This window comes from Pocillopora damicornis, chromosome 6 (assembly GCF_964200805.1).
Source record: "Pocillopora damicornis chromosome 6, jaPocDami1.2, whole genome shotgun sequence".
Lineage (NCBI taxonomy): Eukaryota > Metazoa > Cnidaria > Anthozoa > Scleractinia > Pocilloporidae > Pocillopora > Pocillopora damicornis.
In genome coordinates, this window is record NC_142675.1 from 1,232,362 (window position 1) to 1,253,780 (window position 21,419).

The 21,419-nt window shown below is 38.6% G+C and overlaps 2 protein-coding genes and 1 long non-coding RNA gene across 6 annotated transcripts in view; 2 read left to right on the plus strand and 1 right to left on the minus strand.

The window, feature by feature from the left end:
- The window catches only part of LOC113673031 (uncharacterized), a 45,277-nt gene that overhangs the window by 5,022 nt on the left and 18,836 nt on the right, over positions 1-21,419 (minus strand). The window contains exons 2-4 of one of the 2 annotated variants that reach the window (XR_003446373.2): positions 16,124-16,318; positions 9,015-9,336; positions 8,416-8,476 (exon numbers count right to left, since the gene is read on the minus strand). This is a non-coding gene — a long non-coding RNA (uncharacterized LOC113673031). The remainder of the gene's footprint in view (positions 1-8,415; positions 8,477-9,014; positions 9,337-16,123; positions 16,319-21,419) is intronic. The other variant, XR_016187690.1, reaches the window with a different exon arrangement.
- Positions 151-11,942, plus strand: LOC149043357 (uncharacterized). 2 transcript variants are annotated; one of them, XM_089209516.1, is made up of 4 exons: positions 151-351; positions 9,603-9,689; positions 10,367-10,763; positions 11,401-11,942. In XM_089209516.1, the coding sequence occupies exons 2-3, from the start codon at positions 9,626-9,628 to the stop codon at positions 10,759-10,761; spliced, it is 459 nt and encodes a 152-aa protein (XP_089065642.1). In that variant the 5' UTR covers positions 151-351; positions 9,603-9,625; the 3' UTR covers positions 10,762-10,763; positions 11,401-11,942. The 2 variants fall into 2 exon arrangements, with proteins under 2 accessions (XP_089065642.1, XP_089065641.1); XM_089209515.1 differs by lacking the exon at positions 151-351 and adding an exon at positions 1,926-2,064.
- Positions 14,233-21,171, plus strand: LOC113672996 (neurotrimin). Of its 2 annotated transcripts, XM_027189346.2 has the most exons (5): positions 14,233-14,364; positions 16,164-16,272; positions 16,951-17,343; positions 18,319-18,573; positions 19,749-21,171. In XM_027189346.2, the coding sequence occupies exons 2-5, from the start codon at positions 16,206-16,208 to the stop codon at positions 20,024-20,026; spliced, it is 993 nt and encodes a 330-aa protein (XP_027045147.2). In that variant the 5' UTR covers positions 14,233-14,364; positions 16,164-16,205; the 3' UTR covers positions 20,027-21,171. The 2 variants fall into 2 exon arrangements, with proteins under 2 accessions (XP_027045147.2, XP_089065638.1); XM_089209512.1 differs by lacking the exon at positions 14,233-14,364 and having other exon boundaries at positions 15,095-16,272.

Sequence of the window (21,419 nt, forward strand, 5' to 3'; positions counted from 1 at the left end):
AACTTTCTCCGACCTGATTTTTTATTATTTACTTCGGTTATAAGAAGAGTTCAAAAGTCAAGGTAACTTGTCTAACTATGACCCTAAAAGATACCGATTACCGAAAGTTGAGAAGTGATTACAACTGAGCACAATCAGTAGATAGATTACAGGCTGAGTAATGCTGTTATTGAAATAACTCTGCATACTACGAAATACATAAGTCGATGTAATCTGGCAAACAGTTGCTTAGGGAAAAGAAAAAATCCACGAGGAAATATCAGCGACTTATCAGGACGATTTTCATTCCTGATTTTCGTGCAGTGCAAGCTATTTGCGGATTAAATTCTCTCAAGGGAGGCCAGTAAACACGTAAGCGTTTGAGATTTTTTGGTGCTAAAACAGATACCAGCAAGTTTAATCTTGCGGCGAATTATAATTTTTCATCGCATTAGTTAGAATCTCTGGGTGTTCTATGTAGTGATGCACTTAAGTCAAGTTCAAGTCCATGATTCAGGAAGCTTTAAGTACCAAGGGTTTTTTTCGGGTAACGGTTTAGAAAAATCGGCCACCAGTTATAACCATTGCACCACAAAAAGTAGTGACACAAATGATTATTGCCATCTACATTCCCTCGGTTTTGATTTGTTCTTTAATTTATCGTTGACTTCGCTAAATTGTTTTCAGCCAAGTCTGATAAATTTAAAATTCTTCGTTTTACACGTTTAGGGCTCGTAATCTGTACTAATCTATTCGATTTCCTGTTTTGACTTGTAATTTCCCCTCACGTGTTTTTTTAACCTTGTCAGACGACATTTTCAGGATTAGTGGTTTAACAGTTCGCACTGAGGTGGGTTTCTCGACAAGAATGGAAAAAATTTCGGCACATCTATATAATTGTCGTCCCACATTTTCGTCGTCTGGTTGAGTTTTTCGGATAACATCTGCAAGAAAATAAAATCATAACGCTAATAACAATAATACTGTAATATGAAATGGATAAAATAAATAAGAGCAACATGGAAAACCAAAGTTATGTTGAAGGCTAACTTTTTGTCACAGATCTTCCTAACAAACATTAAGATTAACCTTACGCGGCAACTCCAGGTTGTAACATCCCCTGTCTCTCTTAATTACGTGGGAGATTAGCTGGAGGGGGGGGGGGGGGAGGGAGACTGTTGAGGAAAAGGCCACTTCACGCCCGTGGGGTAAATAGTGCACCACTACGAGAAGAAACGCTGAAAATCGAGGATCTCTGGCGCTCTTCTCGGGGAAATTTAGCCATGGAAAGTAAAATTGCGCGGCGAACATTTGAACTCGACACATGTAGATAGTAAATCACATTTACTATCTTGTCAGGGTCGTTCCTTGCTAATATCGTTAAGGCCAGTTTGAGTACAGAAGGTGAAGGTTAATTCTCGTTAGTTCTTTGTACGTATGCCAGTTTTTCTTGTTGTAAATTTGGCAAAAACAGGAGGAGAAATTCAGCACGAGCGAGCCTCTTTCATTCCCCATAAAGCTTCTCTGTAAGATCTTTGCATCATACCTGGCGGGAACTGCCTTCTAAATGTGAGGGAACGCCCTAGATTTACTCGATGTGCCATAAGAAAATGCAAAAGAAGGAACGAAAATACAGTTGTGTTTATGCTCACGAAAAATGAAAGATGTGAGTGTTATAGAAGCCCTATTATCGAGCCCAAATATTTCGCGGAAAGCTGCGACTTTGCGTGCGGTGTCGGAGATGCCGCCGTTTCCGGACGAGCAGCACATTTTGCGTATTAACTTGCAAAATAACTTTGAAATATCATCGATGACAAAAAAAAGCAAAGAGGCATTGATAAGAAAAACAAGAACCTGCCAGAAAAACTGGAATTTTGTAATTGAACTCACTATAACCAATCATGGTCAAGGAAGAGGAATCGATGGAGGACCGGTCACTAGAGACTTATCATTGGGTAATACGATATGACCCCGCCTCCAGCTACGCCTCCAAAACGAATAAATTCGGATGTAACAACAACAACAACAGGTAATTTCGTTCAGCTTCTGGACTTCTGAGTGAACAAGCAGCTTTTAACGTCAGGGGTAAGCAATCTTGTAATTGTTTAGTTTATTTGTTGTATGCGTTCGCTAATTTCAAAAGATTCTTCCCTACCCTTGTTTGTAAGTTAACGCAGAGCTCCGTGGCAACTGAGCCAGTCATGTTACGATCCCGTCACGTTGCACACGCCTTATCCTTTCTGTGTCCCAGTTTCGTAAAACAATAAGATTTTAACCCAAAAAAGCGCACAAATTTTCGTGGAAGCTGTTTTGAGTAATGGCTCGAACTTGAGAAGATCGAGGCAATTTTTTACCATCAAACGAAGGTTACTGTACCAGCGTGATACCATTATTGTAATAAAATGGAACAACACCTCCAGAACCTCCTACAAAGAACAATTAAATTCAGTCGCAACAACAACAACAACGCCAGCTATTGTCAATGTACAGTATCCCCATTGGCTCCGAAACAAAAGTCGATGCAAAATTAACAAAGTTTCAATTTTAGACAAACATAGGGATAACGAAAAAAGGTATTTCGTGGATTTTAGTAGACTTTAATCTATTATCACGAAAGAAATCAAATGCGATTGTCATGGCTTAAGAAAAAGAGACCCTTCATTTTTTGATACAAGTAGACTCGCAAAAATTACAGTTATATGACGTACAACTGGGTATATTTGAGCTCGAAAACCTCACTCTTTGTAAAGAGTATGTTAAAACTTGTTAGGACTTCGTGCAAGCTCGTATGTGTCGACCAAACAAGATGTGTGGGAGTTTCAATCCATCCAGTTCTACCGTTTCCTAAACTTTGAAAATAAATGGGTATTTGTCTGTATCAGTTGTGAACCAGCGATCGTCGTGAGGGAGTGCCGTTTTTAAGCCTGGACCAAAGCAATTTCCTACTCCATTTACAAAGAATTTAATTTGATTACAAAGAAGATCATCTCCAAGACATTTAAAAAAGTTGATCCCGAAACCATGATTCTTTCAAGACCAAAATGAGAGATCTTGTTGTCTTGATCTTTTTCCTTTCACGCACTGGAACGAACAAGAAAGGGCACGACAAATAAACACTATGTCCCACATCAAATATTACGCAACTTTTCTTGTAGTAATCGAGCACGTTGCTGATATCAGAGTCACTTCAATCTTCACTTGAACTATATTACGTAGCAAGTGGATTACAAGCTGGCCTTTCAAAAAGCTAGTGGTCTCTACCGAGAATCCTGTCGCAATAACTAGAAAATGATACATTTTTCCATAATGGGAATAATAATAAGAGAAAAAACAACTGCGACGGTTTATGGCAATATCATTTATCTCGATGGCTAACATACACCAGGTGCCTGGGGGATGTCACTAAAGCAAGAGACCCTGAAATATGCTTGTGGTCAGAACCTCGAAAGATCGTGTCTGCATTTCCATCATACACACGTCTAGTTGTTACATAAAAACAGACATTGCAGACATATTCAACAAAAATTCACCGAGCTCCATTCCAAGACCTCTAAAAGGCTGACATTGGCATCTTTCCCAGCGAGCGCGCTGTAAAAAAGTTTCGAATTTCAACAGTATTCCGGTGGCTCAAAACATTAACCCTACGGTGAAAGTGTTGATTCACCCCTCGAAAAGCGTAAAAGTATGAAAGCATAAGTATAATAATTGGATTTCTGACGAGTCATTATGACCGGCTTTCTGAGCTCAATTGTTATGAGAGTTTTTCGATGAAGGCGCCGAATGTTCCAGAATAAATGATCAAAAAGGCAAAAAAAAAATTCGATAAAAATTACAAAACTAACGCTTCACTGTTCAGGTTTGAATACAAGTAGTTATGACTTCCATTCTACAGTCCTTTCAACAATGTAGGATGAGTAGGTATCCCCTTTTCATTCAGAAAGTTTTCACTCTTCGTTCTCCTGCCAGATGCAATGGTTGTTTATCCGCCATGTTCGTCTGCTAGGTTTAGAAGTTCATGACTCATCTACGTATAACCTTGGCAAAGTATCGACGAGCAAGTTCAAATAGATGATTGCAGTGCAATGCAAAAATAGCAAATTTTGTGGGCTAAATCGATGTAATCATTCCTCAACTCATGGACTACCTCAAGTCATTTTTTGCAATAGTTTCTACATAAAGAGCTTTGAATAACTGATTTGTGTTCAAACTCATTCGACATTTCAAAATGTCCCATTTCATGTCACAAATTAATTGTTTCGAACTGCCACATATGCACCGATAAATGCAGGCAGAAAAGATAAGGGGAAATGAAAATCCGCGTGATTACCAGACCTGAATGTACACCACAAATCTAATCTGATTAAATAATTGCAAGGGTTACATTTTTTGATTACTCAAAGGTGTGTGACAAGCACAATGAAAACGTTCTATTAATCTAGCTGAGTCGACCCCGCCCCCAACACCTCCCACATCATCTTGAATCACGCTCAACAGAACACACCTTGTCTCCAGACTACAATTCTGTGCAATGTTATCTATGAAAACATAGGATGTACCTAAAAGAAACAAGTAGAAATGTACTAACTGTCTAGCATGTCTTGATTATTGAGCATCTGAAAGGGAAGTCGCACTTGAGTGTACCAGCTGTTGACATCGAAGCAAGAAAGCTTTATGATTACGTGAGCTCTTACTGACTTCAAATTCCATCACTTTAAAACTGAATTTTGGCTTAAGCGGGGCTTTTACGCTTCTCCTAGACTGATTCGTACCATAAAACCTTTTATAACGTAGCGAGAGATTCACTCCTTAGCAACATGTCATCTTTGGATCTCGCTGCATTACAAACCAATATGAATTCACGATTCTGAAGGAACTCGTAAAGGTGTCTATGCACATTGCCGATGATATGCCTGCCTTTTGACTTGTACATTTAACGATGCTTTACAGCGAGAGCTTTTCGGCGAGTGGAAAGAGTTTTTGAGATGACGCTCTTGAGTATTTATTGAATATATTGCCAATTTACTTCTCCCTTAAACTTGTCTTAACACAAAGAAAATTGAAAAACAAAGATATTAGTACATTTAAAGACCTTTAACAGCTTGAAGTTGTGGTATGAACTAATTCTGACTGTAATTCTGTGTATCTGCGTAATTCAAATGGACTCGTTGCGTTATTAAATTCTGTCCCCGCCCCCGGTTCCTCCCACACGGCTTACCTCACGCACAACAACACCAACGCAATGACTTCAACTACGGCGGTTGCTTTAGTCTTTAGTCTAGCTTTAGAGAACATTGTCCACGAGAACAAAAGTACGCGTGGAAACGTATTAAAAGAGTTTCTTGGCCTTCGTTATTTCATCGAAGAGAAAATTAGAATTTATCGCCGGTTGCCGTTTTAGTTCTTCTTTTTATTTGTCTAAATGCAAAGGAAATTCGAAAAGGTAGATTCTCTTACCTATAAACACCTTTAATTTGTAATTTTGCATTTGCGGCATGAGTCAATCTGATCGTAATTCTGTTTATCTTTGTTATTCAAGTACATTCGTTGCGTGATTATTGTCCACGCCCCCGGATACTCCCACATGGATAACCTCACGCACAACAAAGCAATTCAATAATTTAATCTAGGGCTGCTTCTTTAGTCTTTGGTTAAACTATAGAGTACATGATCCACGAGAGCGAAAGTACGCTTAAAAACGAATTGTATGTAGCTTCTTAGACTTTTTAAAAGTAAAAGGAAAAAATTATCACCGCGGTATTTTTCTTGCAAAGACCCTGAGAGATAAGAAGTGTGTCTGAGACAGGCCAGATATTTTTTAGATGCCAATGAATAGCACTTTCATCGTAAAACTATTTCGCTTTTCTTTCGTGAATGGAACATATCCAAGTTATGTAAAGGTCGTCTTTTTTTCCCATTAGAATTATGGCCTTAATGTCAGATAAGGGCAAAAAAAATCCCTACATCCTCGGCGATCACATTACGTACATTAAGCGAACACAACTATCTCCTTTGTTTTCGACCTGAAAGACGACCTGCGTTTTGAACAGCTGAATGAATCCTGTGCTTTGACAACTGCTACCTGTAATGATAAAAGCTCGACAGAAAGTCAAGAAGAACGATCAGAGTGATCAGTTTCCTTCGGAGGAATTTGTTCCATCCTTGAATATTCTCCGATTTTTTTTTTCAAGAAATCTCAATCCTCAGTTTCCTATGGAGCACTTTATACTACAGCCTTTGGACATACTTTGTGGAGTTTTGAGGATTAGCCACGCACGAGAAATTAAGTCTTTGTTGAAGATTGTAAAAATATATACTACATATAATATATTATGAGCGTGCGCGTGTTCGTTCGCGCGCTGCCCAAACAACAACGGAACGAGAACAATAGAGATTTTGTCTCTTTCAGATCAAGCCTTGATAGTAACCTCTTCGGAGCAAAAATTTATCAAACTTTGTTCTGTAACTAAAGTTGATGACCGTTAGCCTTATGGAGGACTCTAAGCACTATCTTCCTTTCATTCTATCTACATCCGGTCGCTCCAAATGTGCTTCAAGGGAATTTGATACATACATGCCGAAACAAATTGCGAAATGTATCATTTTAGCAACATATCTTGCAAACAATGTTTCGCTCTAAGACACTTATAGGTCAATGTCATGTCGTCCAAAAATAGCTGTATTTGAACGATAAAATTCAAAACAACTTTCGAAACAACAGTAAAACGCATCTTCAGAAGAAGCGCAAAAGGAAACATGGTTTGTATAGGAAGAGTTAAATGGCCTGTCTCAGAAAAGTCTTCAGCCATTCCTTGCAATTCAGAGCGACCACCAGGCAAGATTGATAATGTTAAATGTCGACAAAGACAAAATAACAAGCTTAACGGAAAATGATACTGAGCCAAAATAAATAGCCTTCATACTGCTGAGTAGTATTGGGTCAGTAAGGAATACAACAACAAAATTCCATGTGAAAAGGGCAAGAAATACAAGAAATGAAATAGATACAGCCGTGAGCAACGATCAAAATGTGGTCAGTCAGGATCTCGTGTCGAGGAAGTATCCGGTGATTAAAATCCTGTGGGATTCAAATGGCGGACCACCCGCATTTTTAATTGTTGATGCTACATGCCGTAAGTGACCCTAAGGAGTCTCCGGCGTTGCTGCTGACAGTAAAACGAAGTGTCACTTGCCCACGGTGGATTTCAGTCACGTTTCGTTCGTTAATCTCAGCATTTAACACAAAACACCGGAATAAAAAAATCTTCCGCGATGAAATTAAGATTCCAGATTGGGAGGGGGGAGGATGTGCGGAAGGGGGAGAACGGTACCCAAGGCTATGAGTAGGGGGGCCTTATCTTGCCATTTTTTGTATTTTTTCATTTCCATATTTTGCTTTGTTTTTTTTTCCCCAAAAGTTAGAGAATTATCTGTCCTAGGTTCACATCGTTTTGAAATGTTGTAATTTACTATCTTCGCTTATTGAGGTATTCGCTTCTCTTTAAATAAGGAGAAAGGTTGAACGACCTTTTATTCAATTACGGAAATAAATACCTTGAGTTCGAATCTCGTTGCTATCTGCAACCATACATTTTTATTGTATGCATTTCTCGCTGTATAGCATTACAATGTTGTCCGATTTAATCTGATGAGAGGTTTCTAGAGGGCAAATAAACCTGTGTGTTGGCTAAAGAAAAGATGAAACATCCGAGTTATGTAATACACATGCCCAAGCTTAGTGAGAAATGAATTAACAAATGTATTTTCAATGGATAATAAGAGTGTTTACTTTTCTGTCAAATTACTGGAGTTTTCCTCCGATTATGTGTTTCAACCTGAGTTGTGGTCAAAACCACAATATTTGAAGGAATACGACAGCAACAATATTCATGCGCCATTCAAGAAAATCGGTAAATCTGAAACAGCGATATAGGCTTTCACCACAAAGATAATGCAAATATGATATATTAATGAAGTCATCGTTTCGTAAATGTCATAAACGGCGAAACGACTTCACTAACGTACGAGACAAGAACAAATTTCACGTCAACGACTGAGACCAAAACATTTTTAACAATGCATACACTTGAAATATCAAGGATTATTGAAATTAATCGAGGAAAAAACCAAACAAAAACAGAACCTATGGAAAAGTAAATCAACATGGCATAAAACAGAAGAAAAAACACAAACAAATAAAATACCAAGTGAATGTTTCATTTTTAGTGGCAATCAAACATTCAAAGGTATTAGGATAGATGTCTTAATTCAATAAACTGTAATTCTCTGTGATTAACCTCTTGAAACCTCATTTGAGCCTAAAAATACTTCGACCTTACGCTCCTTACTTAAGAGATTCCATTACAACTCGTAGAACGAAATGTAACCATACAAGAGTCAATTGAATTTGCTTGTAAAAGATAGAGTGCTTTGACTAACCTTGGTACAGTGCCCAGACTTTCAAATCTCTAAAATATTTTGTGATGACGCACACAGTAATCTACAAGAGAATAAAGGTAGCGGTTGGAATTTGACTAAGAATATAACTACCAGTAAGCAATCATACACATTAATTTATGACCGTGTATTAGAGCGGCCAGAGTTAAGTGTTGATGCAGTCATTTCAGAGTAAAAGCAGGGAATATCACCGCTACAATCTTTTGGCACAAGGTCTATTGTGTAATTGAGGTCACCCATAAACGAGGACCAATTCATACCCTGATAATGTTTGAAAGATCTTCACCAACTACACTGAATGTATGACTGAGAAAGGCTTATATAACTACTATTCGAAATCATTGATTTAAAATCATCGCCCGTCTGTCAGAGATCTTTTTTCCCTAACAACTTGACTGACTTGACTGCATGTGCGTACTTATGTTAGTAAACAAATGAAAAAAAAAACAGTATTATTCTTAAGAGACGTGCGGTGATTATCGAAAGTTGTCAAATATGAAAAATTGTTTCTATATTTCTCTCTCAAGACGATTCCTATGTATGAAAAATACACAATAAAGGTACGAGCATAAATTATGTACCTGCCGTACTCAAAACTTTAAGCGAGGTTCTAAGTTCCATCATAGAATATCTCGCTCGAGAATTTTCCATTCCTTTTCAGCAGAATGATTTTTATGAAGTCCTTTTATGAGCTCCACCTAATGCAACCCATTTTCCTTCTCTGAGTAAGGTTCCTGTTGCATTAGACAGTGTTATTCTCGTACATCTCCAAGCACGATTTTCAAAACTAATTTCCCGTACACACTTTCCAGTGTCTTGAACATCCTTCCATTTCGAAGAGTACAACTGGTTACCATCATCCTCGATACAAGCGAGTGAAGTGATCCAAAAGGCGACTGTCTGCTATTAAAAGACGATTAAAATTATTTCTGTTTGAAATGCAAACACAGAGGGTTCAAAGTATAAAATGTGACGCGGGTTCAAAGTACAAAATGTGTGGTGCGTGGTCTGAAGTGGCATGCATGATGTCTTTGTCATAGACAAAATTAGTAGCCACCCAAATTTATGGGTTTGGACCAATGAACGTTCAAGTATTGATCTTTACTTTTATCAATTTAATAAAGTTCAGAAACTCATCTAATTAATTTCGTTTCCTTTTTATTTTTCAGAGATTTGAAAAACTTGCAAAAAGATGTCGTTTACACTGGGAGCTTCTGTTCTTCTGCTTTGTTCTACCTTTGGCCTTGTCTACGGCGGTAAGTTTTCCTTATATAATGTTTTGTTTTTTGTTTTGGGTTGTTGAAATAAAACGAAGTTTCTACGGGGATTTTACGTAAAAGAAAACATGTTTATTCCACAATACGTGATGAGATGGATGAGAAAACAGCTGCCAATGAAGTTCGCCAATATCAGCTACATTGCAACGGTTGCAGAGGCAGCTGAGGTATAAAGGGGCTGACCATAATAAATGAAACACTTCTGAAAACTATCACCTATGACTCATCCTGATAAAGTAGAGACTGAGAGTGGGGAGCTTTTCAGACCTGATTGAGTCTCGACAGCTTAGATCTAATAGCAAGATTTAGAGATCAGCAGATAACAGAAAAGTTTATTGTCTACTAACTTCTCCTGTAGTGAAATTCGAAGGAATTGACATCCAAACGTCTACATGTTGGCCAGTTTCACATGCTTAAAACATCCTTGAAGACCCGGATAGAAAGAAAATACCACTAGTTGTCACTAAAATTTGAGTTTTTGCAGGTGACACCTCTGTTGATCACTGCACAGTGCGTTTTAAGAATGATGGCACTAATTATGCAAGAAGAGTACGTGAAAGTACGTTAGAGTGATACTCAAAGTGGATACTGTAGCCCAACTGGGAATACTTTTTTATATTTACAGTCTTTGAAAATCATCTGTTTCTTTCTTTCAGTCCATTCTAACACACGGTTTACTGCCACACCTCCAGTCAATGTCAATGTTGCTGTGAATGATTCAGTGACGTTTGTCTGGAAATTTAAATTTGGAAACAAACAGGATTGGACCGAATTTAATGAGTTTGTCTGGGGGACAGTTGACAGCGGCCACGTAACCAACAAATACATAACCGTTACAAAGGGCATCCTTTCTTTGTTTATCAATAAGAGGCTTCCGAAGAATCTCAGAGGTCGGATTAGTTATTCTGGAACCATCAGTTCAACCGGGTGCAAGCTGGAGTTCACTCTAACGGATGTGCAGCGATCGGATGGAAACGTCGTTTATGGCTGCGATGCGGACATTGCAGGAGTAGACATAGTTAGCCAACCATTTCGTTTAACAGTTACGTAATGGTAAGTTCTGTTACCCATTTAAGCTATCACTTCAGTGTATGTTTTAAGATTAATTTTGGGTAGGATACAGTGCTCTCACAAATTCACACTCAAGAGTATAAATGGTGCCGCAGATCTATCAGGGAAACTAACCAACCATCTTGGAATGCTCCGTCTTTGTGGCTGAGAGTGTTTGGCATGAGAACAGACATGATCGCTTTTGCCATTTTAAGACTGTAAATAAGGATAACCAACCTTTGGAGCCGATTAGGAGAGGACCGCACTTAGAGCATTCATTAACATGCGAGTGTTGAAATTATTGATGAATAATTGAAAATGAAGTTTACGTTACATTGAATTTACTAACCCTAACCCTGAGCAATGTTGCAGACCTTTGAAGAGGCATGCGCGCTGTTTAAGCGGGCTTTAAAAAGTCATTTTCCTTGCTTGACTGAAATTAAAGGATCTCGCTCCATTTCGTGTTTCGCAGGTACAAAATGGCCGCTCGTACAATAATTTACGATAACACGAGAGGAAATCTCACAGTTCGCATGTTAATCAAAAGCGCAATAAAAAGCCCAAATATTACATACCAAACCTAACTAACTTGAGTTATTTTGATGTTATTAATTCTACTCTTTTTTTTTCCAATTTTCAGGCTAATAACTGAGCAAACAACCAAGCTGAGTCCGTATCTCCCAGTGGTCTGGTTCAAGTAGCATGTTCAATACTTCGGTAACACTTTGTGTAGTGACAACACGACTTCGATTACGCTATAATTTTTTCTCTTTTATTTGGCATTTCGGGGTAGTTTTTCATTTTACAGTAATTAGCGAGACATGAACTTGTAACTATTAGTTTACAAAAACACATTATACGACTGTATCATACTGGGACAACCAGGTATTTGTAAAGTGTAGATAAAAAGTTGGTTTTCTTTTGTTTGATTTCTCGCCGACCATAGTGACAAGCCACTTAGTCATGTTTGTATATTAATCCTTACAAACATGCTCTTCAAGGCATATAAGCTCAAAATATACCTATCGCAATGCATACCAAGAGAATGGCAATGTATCAGTCTTGACAAGTTTAAGAAATCTCTTCATTTTTTTCGTAGATAAATATTGTGTAAATTGAATTTAAACATTGATTGTAAATTTGCTGCAGTAATAAATAATCCAAGTCAAAAGAAAACAAAAATGGGTTTTCTTTCGTTGCTGTTGAATGTTCTCACTCGTTGACTGGTGCCAGTGTTCGCAACTATCCCTTTCTACAAACCCAAGGGTTGCCAAAGGTTTGCCAGGTGAAAAATGAAAATTATCCAATTGTGCCATGAAAAGTTTCTGACAAGGGAGGATAAAGTTTATCCTCTCCTGGTTTTGGCTGAGAAAATTGTTGCAAATTAAGATACCCAAAGCAAAGTTTCTACTTTCCAGGTTAAGATTATGGAACCCCAGACCTCTTTCTATGGTTTCAATATGTAATCGTCATTTTCCATACTTTTCTGTCTTGGAAATAAGTTTGCTAATTTTTATGTTCAATAATTATGCAGGAACGCCTGTTGTTGTGTCCACTTTGTCGTGATCGTGGACAAGACATCTTAAATGTTTTCATGAAGCAGCTAACGGAATATGATGAGGTTGCCCCATTTGTAGCTCTTCAAAGTAAAAATGAATGAGGAAATGGTAAAAATATTGGATGACTGAACAATATTGGTAAAAATCAACCAATAAAAGTCGGTAAACAATTGATAAATCAATCAGTCAACCAAGCGATCAATCAAACAATTAACAATTCAATTCAAAGGAATAAATCGATGAATAGATAAGCAAAGAAACTGATAATAGATTATGAAATGAACCAAACAATCCAGAAATCAGTCCATCGAACAAAATCAATCAGTCACTCAATCTTAATAACAATAGTAGTAACATGATCATGTCCTCTTGTGCCAACTTTTTCTTCTCTCTAAACACAGAAGATCACTTTCGGCCGAACATTTCATCTGGAACTTGGAATACAAGACTCAAGGTCGTTTCAACTGTTGCTATCCTTCTCAGTTGGCCTAATTGAGTAGTCCAAACATCGATCATCAAATAATTAAAGGAGCACCTCTGTCTTGTTTAGGCGACATAAACATGGCTCTCACTTGAAAGGCTCAGAGACTATCTTGCTGTAACTCCCCTTTTTAAAAACAAATAGAATAATTCCGCATTACACATTCACTCGAATATTGATTCTGCTACGTGGAAAGACTTTCCTTTGAGTGAGCTGCTACTTGGTCTCGTTTTTGAGGAGAAATTTCGATCGATAGCTCACGGGCAGCTGCCCTCTAAAATTGTTGCGTGCCCAAAAGTTGAATTACAGCTCGATTGATCACGTAACGTCGCCGTAAGTAACTAAAGGAGAAGGATGAGTAAAAATTTTACCGGAAAGACTTAGATCACATAACATGAATAGAGTTAAAAACGGATTTTTGTTTGGTGTGTAAAAATGAGTACGTACTAAAAAATGGTTCTGCGGAAAACAACTCCGCCATTGACTTCCTCTCCCTTTTTTTATTGAAAACATCAGGTTTAGCTTTGATGACCTAACTTGTGAGGAGTGATTGATCTGTGTATGATTTTTCACATGGGATCTTTTGTGCTTTCATTTTCAGTTCTCTGATAGACAGAATTTCGAATCAAACGTCATTGTGATAGTCACGAAGGCGACACTTGACAAAAATATTTTTGCTTTCGTTTTCGTGAGCACGTACTATTTTGTATTCCTCCTTTGCTCCTTAATTTCCAACTCTTTGGGTCACAACCTCGAAATGTATCAGACATTATAATGGCCATTAACAATAAGCTTGCCAACGCATGAAAGAGGACATTGCCCCCCGCGGCCCAGAGTCCGTTCCAAAAAAAAAAGGAACGTTAACTTTCAATTCACACAAGTTTCTCATTTCCTGCGGGGCTTCCGAAAGGTGGAGCTTTTACACTGCTCAAATTGCTTTTTCCATCTCTATCTTAGGAGTGGCATGTTCCTATTATCTTCAAATAATTAGTTATTGAATATCGCGACGTAAATTTACAAACCTTGGTCGGAAGGCAAGAGTCCAATTTTCAAGGATTGTTACAAAAAAGCGCAAGCCTTCTTAACCTCACTCAATCGTCTTTTTTTCGTAATATTGACAGCCACTTGGGTCGGTGAAAGATCTCCCTGATTCACAAAGGACCCCCAAAAAGAACATTTGTTTAAGTTGTAATGGTGCAACCTCCACCTGAGTCAACTCCATAGTATGAATGAATCCTTTTCAGAAACAATAAACCAAAAGGCAGTGTGTATTAGCTTTGAGTGTTTGTTCCCCTTTGATTTATCTCATGTACCTAGGAGACGATTTGTCAGTTTCTCCTTGGACGACTGATCAACCGAATAGCTCAGAGCTTACTTGGTTTAATCTTTTTCAACAAGTTGCCTACTGTCTGTCAGGTGCCACGCATACAGATACTTTTACCCCAAAGAGTGATGGGACAAAGTTCGCCTGTATCAGGGCACGAACACCTTAAAGCTTATTCTTACTCTGCGCGTTGTGTCGCAAGGAGTCACCAAAGGCTAAAATTGATGCGTTTCACTGAAGGTAAGAGTTAACTTAAGGGTTGATGCTTTTCAAGACAGAGATTTTTTCAGCCACGAAATTCTTTGTGTAGCTTCTCGTAAATTATCTGATTTCCATTTAAACGTAACATGTCAGTACAATCTGATAGTAAGAATGTTATGCGTGACAAGCATCGACCAGTCCAAGGTATCGTTGAGGACCTTTAGATTCTCGTGAGAAAAAGAACTAAAGACCGAGGCTTGTTCCGTTAGAAGACGAGAACGCGCGCGTGAAGAAGCATTATTTTCTTGGAGCGAGAGAAAGTGTGATACAAATATCCGCCACAGTTTTCCCAATTTGTTTTCCTAAAAAGTAAATAACGAAAATGCTTGAACATGGAGACGGAAATTTTGAATTGTACTCATTACTTATCTTCGCTCAATAATAGGAAATTTTTTCCTCCATTTCATATGCATGGTTCATAAAACTATCAATCGTACCACATGTAATGTAGAGGAAAGGTAAAAGAAATAATAATAACAATTAAAAAAAAAACAGTGGCAAAGAGGGAATAGCAGAGATTCGACCGAAAGATGAGTATATCAGAAAAGTTCCCTTGTTTTCTTTTAGCAAGCATGTCAATAAAGTTCTCTAATTGTCTTTCGTGCTTTATCTGCTATATCAGATAAAACTGAACTTCGAGGTTATTTTGAAATCCCTCAACATATAAAAGTAAATTTACAGAGTAAACAGAGAGTCAGATTACTTGAATTTGAGAAATGTATGAATTTTTTTTTTATTGAGTCAGGCATTTACGGTTCGCGTAGAATCACCTCTTTTGTTTTCACTGATTGTTTATCATAACAATTGTTTGTTGACAGATTTTTCATCGCGTGATTAGTGATGATATATCATGTGACATATTAATGACTAGCGTGACTCACTCTTCTTCACTGTACATGGCCCAAACAAAACACCAAGAAAAAAGAGTAGTTGTGTTTGTCTCAAATCTGATGGGTGGCTTGAATGGGTGAATACCAGTAGAAAACACGAAATACAAAGGATCACTAAAAGGAGAAATCCCTTTTTAAAAATGATGGTCTTATCATGCATCAATAGTGTGTAGCTTACCGCTGTGCTTATATAGCTTTACAGTAGTCTACCACTGTGCTTATATAGGTTTATAATAGTTACATGAAAAAGATCGTGTATCATTAATAGAGGAAACCCCTTTTGTACAATGATGGCATGGAGTAACTGCAGAATACCCTGCCACTTTGGCCCACCTCATTTACATGTGTCGTGAGGCTTTCAAGAACCAGGTATAACACAGTAGACGCTATTCTTGTTCAGTGACATGTAAATGGGTGACAGGGTATTCAGCAGTATAGCCTGATGGTCTCATCATCATGTGTCAGTAGTGTGTAGCCTAACGCTGTTCTCATATAGCTTTACATAAGTCTCGCGCAGGGCTTATTTTACTTTATAACAGTCTCATGAAAAGGGTGGTATATCATTAATAGAGGAAATCCCTTTTGGAAAATGACGGTATTATCATCATGCGTCAATAGTGTGTAGCCTACAGCTGTTCTCATATAGATTTACACAAGTCTAGCTCTGGGCTTATATAGCTTTATGATATTTTCATGAAAAAGATAGTATATCATTGGGAAAGGAAATCCCTTTTGGAAAATGATGTTCTAATCATCATGCGCAAAAGCACATTACTATGGGCTCCTGTCATGCGTCAGTAGTGTGCAGCCTACTGCAGTGCTTAAACAGCTTTAAAGTAATTACATACAGTCACTTATGTGTGTGGCCGTTCCGTTTCTTCTTTCCAGGTTGATATAGATTTTCTGTCCACCAAAATTGGATTTAAAGTGATGGCGATCATTAAAGTAGCAACAGTCTTGTTGAGCTGTATCCTTCACCATACCCTGACTGCCGGCCGTAAGTCACCCTCGCGACTCATTATTTACGTTTTCAGTTGTTGGAGCTAAGGAAAATGAAAAGAAAATATGTGTTACAGACACGTAGAATCTGTAAGCAGCTGCAGAGATATCTGTAACCCTCAGTTCGAGTAGAGTTATGGGAAACAAGGTGGCTGGACTCCTAGTCGATAAATCTGGTATTGACTCTTTGTGGGGTCATCAGGTTATGTTGCTTAGGGGCGTAGCCAAGATTTTTCAAAGGGGGAGGAGGTCATACTGTGTCAAACAAAGGGTACTCAACAGATTGTCATGTCGACCTCGACGCCGTGTTTTACTGAATATGACAAAAAGACTCACAAAGGTGGGTGAGTCACTGGCACCCCAAGGACCCCCCCCCCCCCATCCTTAGACACGCCCTTGTTTTTCGGCAAGACACTCCCTGGGAGTATAAATGAGTAACGGCAAAATATCAGGGGTTACCCGCAATGGACTGGCGCCCCATCTACGGGAGTGGCAACACCCTTAATCGCTTCTTTCTAAAGCAAAATATGGGGATTCTACTGAAATTAGCTGAAAAACACCTGATGCCATTACGGCACAGAGAGAAGCGACGTTGAATGTACTCAGAAGTTTACCCACGTTGTTAGCTGCATTACGAAAGAGAAGCCTTAAATAACATATGCTTATTTTTGTCTAGTTCATACAGAGACAAAGTTTATGAAGGAGCCAGAAAAAACCCTGTTCGTTGACTTGGGATCCAACGCCACTTTCCGATGGGAATGCAATTTCGGCAACGAGGAGGACTGGACTAACTTTGAGCAAGTCTTTTGGGGAGCAGAGACCGATAATTATGGCAATATTGGCAACAAATTCCTTACGGTTGATAGCAAAGAAAATGTGTGGTCCAACCCAAAAGTACCAGGCTCTGTCATCTCCAGAGCTGTGTGGTCCGGTACACTAAGCCGCGAAAGATGTCAGCTAGATTTTCTCTTGAAAAATGCGATTTACACAGATGACGGAACGTATGGTTGTATAGGGGTAGTGTACGGGGAGACCTTCAAAAGTAGTCCGATAAGACTTATCGTCCTTGGTAAGTGCAAGCAGAATATTCTGTCTGAAGAATTAACTTATTATTCCCAATCAAATTTTGGAACTAGCACTCATAGTTATTACTTAGAATCTCCTCAGGAGGCCAGAGTTTAAAAACTTTTCAAGAAAAAAAGGAGGTCCTGAGACGCATGTTAGTGTTTCTTTTTCTTTTTGCATGCAGATTTCAAGTACTAGTTGAAAGGCATGGGGTAACACTGTTTGGACGGGTTGACATTTTTTTACATGCTTTCCGAATGCTTTTTAAATGTGTTTCACATTGCAAATACACATACGTGTACTTATCGAATTTTCATGTCCGTCTCCTGATTTCACCATAACAGAAGCCTCATATGGGTAAACGCAGATATGAGCCTGAGTTTGTTTTTAGGGGAGGTGGATCACAAGTATTCACGAGAGAAATTGATCTCACTTTTTCTAAAGGTTCTTTTCAGCGATGCCAAGTCGTAATATTTTGGCTCCGACGGTATATTGTATATGCCTTAGTATTGCAAATGTGTCAAGAGATCCTTGCCGCATGAATCTCAGTTCCAAAAGCTTAAGCGACTAAGATAATATCTTCTCCCTCTGCATAAGCGGGTGGGGGGAAGGGCGTTTGGGAATCTATACCCTTGAGTGAAGAGGGTCATGACAGGAGCTAAGTGCTTTGACCGAGAACACGACTAAAAAATCCAGTTAGCGCTCGGACTCGGACCTCTTGAAGCGGAGTCCAGCGTGCATTGTAACCGTTAGGATTGGGCGACTCACTTTTAAACCAAATTTATTTGAGTCTTAATTTTTCATGGTCGATACTTATTGTTCATTACTCTAAAAGTCAATCGCTTAATGCGGTTAGATAAGCACTTGGTAAGATCATTAAGGAAATAATTTATGATTATCCCATTGGAGTATGAATATTCACTTCAGAAACGCTACAGTATGTCACAGAATTGAATATTTTCTGCGTTCATGTTCACAGATCCACCAAAACTCGTCCGTCGATCGAACCGGACTATAGATAGTGTAGAAGGACAAACGGTAGAGTTGAACTGCAAAGCAACTGGGAACCCTGTGCCGAGTATATTGTGGATGCACAATGGTAGGATATTGCCCAACAAAGCCACAGTGCTCAGAATTTCAGGCATCCAGCGGAGCCAAGCTGGTACCTACAACTGTACGGCTACGAACCTAGCTGGTAACGTGTCGGAAGGTTTCTTAGTCAGGGTCGTGCGCTGTAAGTACACCAAAGAGTGCTGTTGGCTTTTTCCCGCGCAGGATGGCATAGAATTCTGTTATCATCAGATTAAGTTAGAATTTGTTTTAAGCGGTCAACTTTTGGGTAACGTAAAAGGCCTCTCCCGTGAACATAGACTCGGTTTGGCGTTTGGCAATTGAACGGGTGCCGTAAATGCTTCATCATTGGCCTTAGGTAACCCAGAAGTGATCAACATTTTACTTCTCCCTATAATACCCATACATTCTCCAGCAAGCAGATAATGAGAATACTCAAACTAATTAGGGAAAAGTTGTTTCCTCTATCTAACACCAAATTGTCCTAGTTACTTTACAAGGAAATGTGAAGCAGCTAAAGAGAAGAGTTAACAATCAGATCTTGGGAGTTAAAGGGTTCAGCTAAGCGGGAGAGCGACCCTTTGACAACAAAGACAGAATATCACTTTACGATATCAAGTAGAAAAGTGACGAGAATAAGGAAAAATGTCATTCGAGGATTATTAGTTGATCTGATACCAAATTTTCAGAACTGACATCATAAGTATTGCATAGCAAACAACAAGGAAAATTAAGGGTACAGGAAAGGAAGATATCAAAATAATGTCCATCTAGTCATAATAATAAGTGGAAATCTTTCAACAAGTTCGTTGGATACTAAAAAAAAAATAATCATTTCATTTATCGATAATACTGATAATACTATATATTAGCTAGTTAAAGTGATGGACAGCTCTTTCCTATAATACCTTGTTTTAGCTCGGGGATATTGGGCAGTTTTAGGCATAGACGGGCGCTTGCATCTCATCCGTGATTTGTGGGTTAAAGTTATGGACCCAATGTTACTTGAGGGTGGAGCCAATATTGGTTCTTGTTTTTGCTCCTTGCTACCTTGTTTTAGCTCGGGTATATTGGGGAGTTATGGGCATAGATGGGCGCCCGCATCTCAACCGTGATTTGTGGTTTAAAGTTATGAACCCAATGATCCTTGAGGGTTGAGACGATATAAGTTCTCGTTTTCGTTCCTTAGCTTCAGTTTGAGTTATCCTCTTTTTTTTTTCTCCCTCAAAAAAAGTCCACTAAGACCCACGCCATTTTCCAATTCGCCTCAGAAGGAGAGAAGGTAGCGCCATCGTGTGAGGTGTTCACTAATCCTGCTTCATTTATTATATTTACTAGATAAACCGTACCACAACCAGAAAGCTAGTTCAAATCTTACTGTTCAAACAAGAGTTGGTCAAAACATTACTCTGACATGCGCAGTTGATGCCAAACCTCCGGCAGTGTTCGCGTGGATCAGAGAAGGCGCAAAGGTCTCAGTCGGTGTGAACTCTACAGAAAACCTAAGTAAACTGACATTCACGCCTAAAAAAAAGGACGACTTTGGATATTACTGGTGCTATGCTGGAAACGATGTGGGACTAGCAAGTATTCGATTTAAAGTGAATAAAATATAGAGCATTTATCCATATGCATTCAGAAACATCAAATTGTCGGTTTGCCGCTAAACCAGGCATGTGTGATTTGCGCTCTTTTCTCAGGGACCAGTCATTTTTCATCGCCTGAGGAGAAGAAGGGGAGGGGGGGGGGGATTTGGAGGATTCTGGTTTGTGTTACCATAAAATGTACCTGATCACCGTTAAGGCTCTGCAATTTCTTATTTCCCTTCCCCCCTCACTGACAGTAAATTTGTAAAAGTCCCCCCCCTTTTATACTAATCTGTTGACGACGAGTGATCCCCTTCCTTTTCCCCAGAGAACCATGGGATAACCCCCAAAATTTCCAAACCTTTTCCTCTGGAGATAAATAATGACTGCTTCCTTATCTTTATTTTCTATCTGCAAGGCGAAAAAGAAAAAAAGAAAAAAAAAACGACCAAAACAGAAAACCACTCTGTCACACATTTCACTGCTACCATATGAGTTTAAATGCTTTTTTTTAATTGAGCTGCGTGGTCCGTGTTAAAGTAGATGCAGAATATTATCTCAAATCAATATCTTATCCCGTTCTGTTGATATTTTTGTGTTTCTCAAAGAAGCTCCTTGAAACTTAACAGCAATTGTGTTTCGTTGGATCAGTGTTTCATTGTATAACAGCTGCTGATAAAAAACATTTTTAAGCACCGTATAGTTATCACTTGACATATCAAGTTATCACAGCAATTTTTTTAAACAACAACCTTAAGTTTTGCTTTAGGTGACACAAGTTAACTCTCGACTCGGTGCCTCCATTTTCAACATTTATAGAATGATAATATTTTCATAAAGATACAGTCTTTTCCAAGATATTCAAAGTTTTGCAAAGGTTCTAGAACAAGTGGGGAAAATAAATTGATAAATATAAACGAACCAGAATATGGGAATGAACAACATGCACAATTGCTCGCCGACTTCGATGCCTATTGAGTACGAATTGAATTTTGTTTGGTGAGATGTAACGTTTTTTCAACTTTCAAGCTAGATAAATGATTATGCCTTGCATGAAATGCGAGCATGCAATGTTTACTGTTTCAGCGATGTAGAGCAAGCAGCCTGTTATCAGTATCCTCAAATGCTACCACATACATGATAATTGATATGGCAAATAAATCATAATCTCAAAATGTAGTAGGTGTCAGTCCCTGTAAAGAGTTTCAAAGCTGACGTATCGCGCTTTAGCCCTTCGTCAAAGCGAATGGAGGTATTGTGGATTGTGTGTGTTTATATTAAGAAAATGAAGCTTCACTATCGGTGAGAAAACAAGATAAATGGTAGTTCGTAGTGGGTGAGCCATTTTCCTTATCTGAAAGATAATTAGCTAAAGGGTGTTACGTTCCTTTTCAACCTTTTATCCCTACGATTGACTAACACA

Excerpts from the sequence above, each read along its gene's own strand:
- LOC113672996 (XM_027189346.2), top strand. The coding sequence starts at position 16,206 with ATGGCGATCATTAAAGTAGCAACAGTCTTGTTGAGCTGTATCCTTCAC. Across the intron at positions 16,273-16,950 it reads CCATACCCTGACTGCCGGCC|TTCATACAGAGACAAAGTTT; the intron begins GTAAGTCACCCT and ends ATTTTTGTCTAG. Across the intron at positions 17,344-18,318 it reads GATAAGACTTATCGTCCTTG|ATCCACCAAAACTCGTCCGT; the intron begins GTAAGTGCAAGC and ends TCATGTTCACAG.
- LOC149043357 (XM_089209516.1), top strand. The coding sequence starts at position 9,626 with ATGTCGTTTACACTGGGAGCTTCTGTTCTTCTGCTTTGTTCTACCTTT. Across the intron at positions 9,690-10,366 it reads CTTTGGCCTTGTCTACGGCG|TCCATTCTAACACACGGTTT; the intron begins GTAAGTTTTCCT and ends TCTTTCTTTCAG.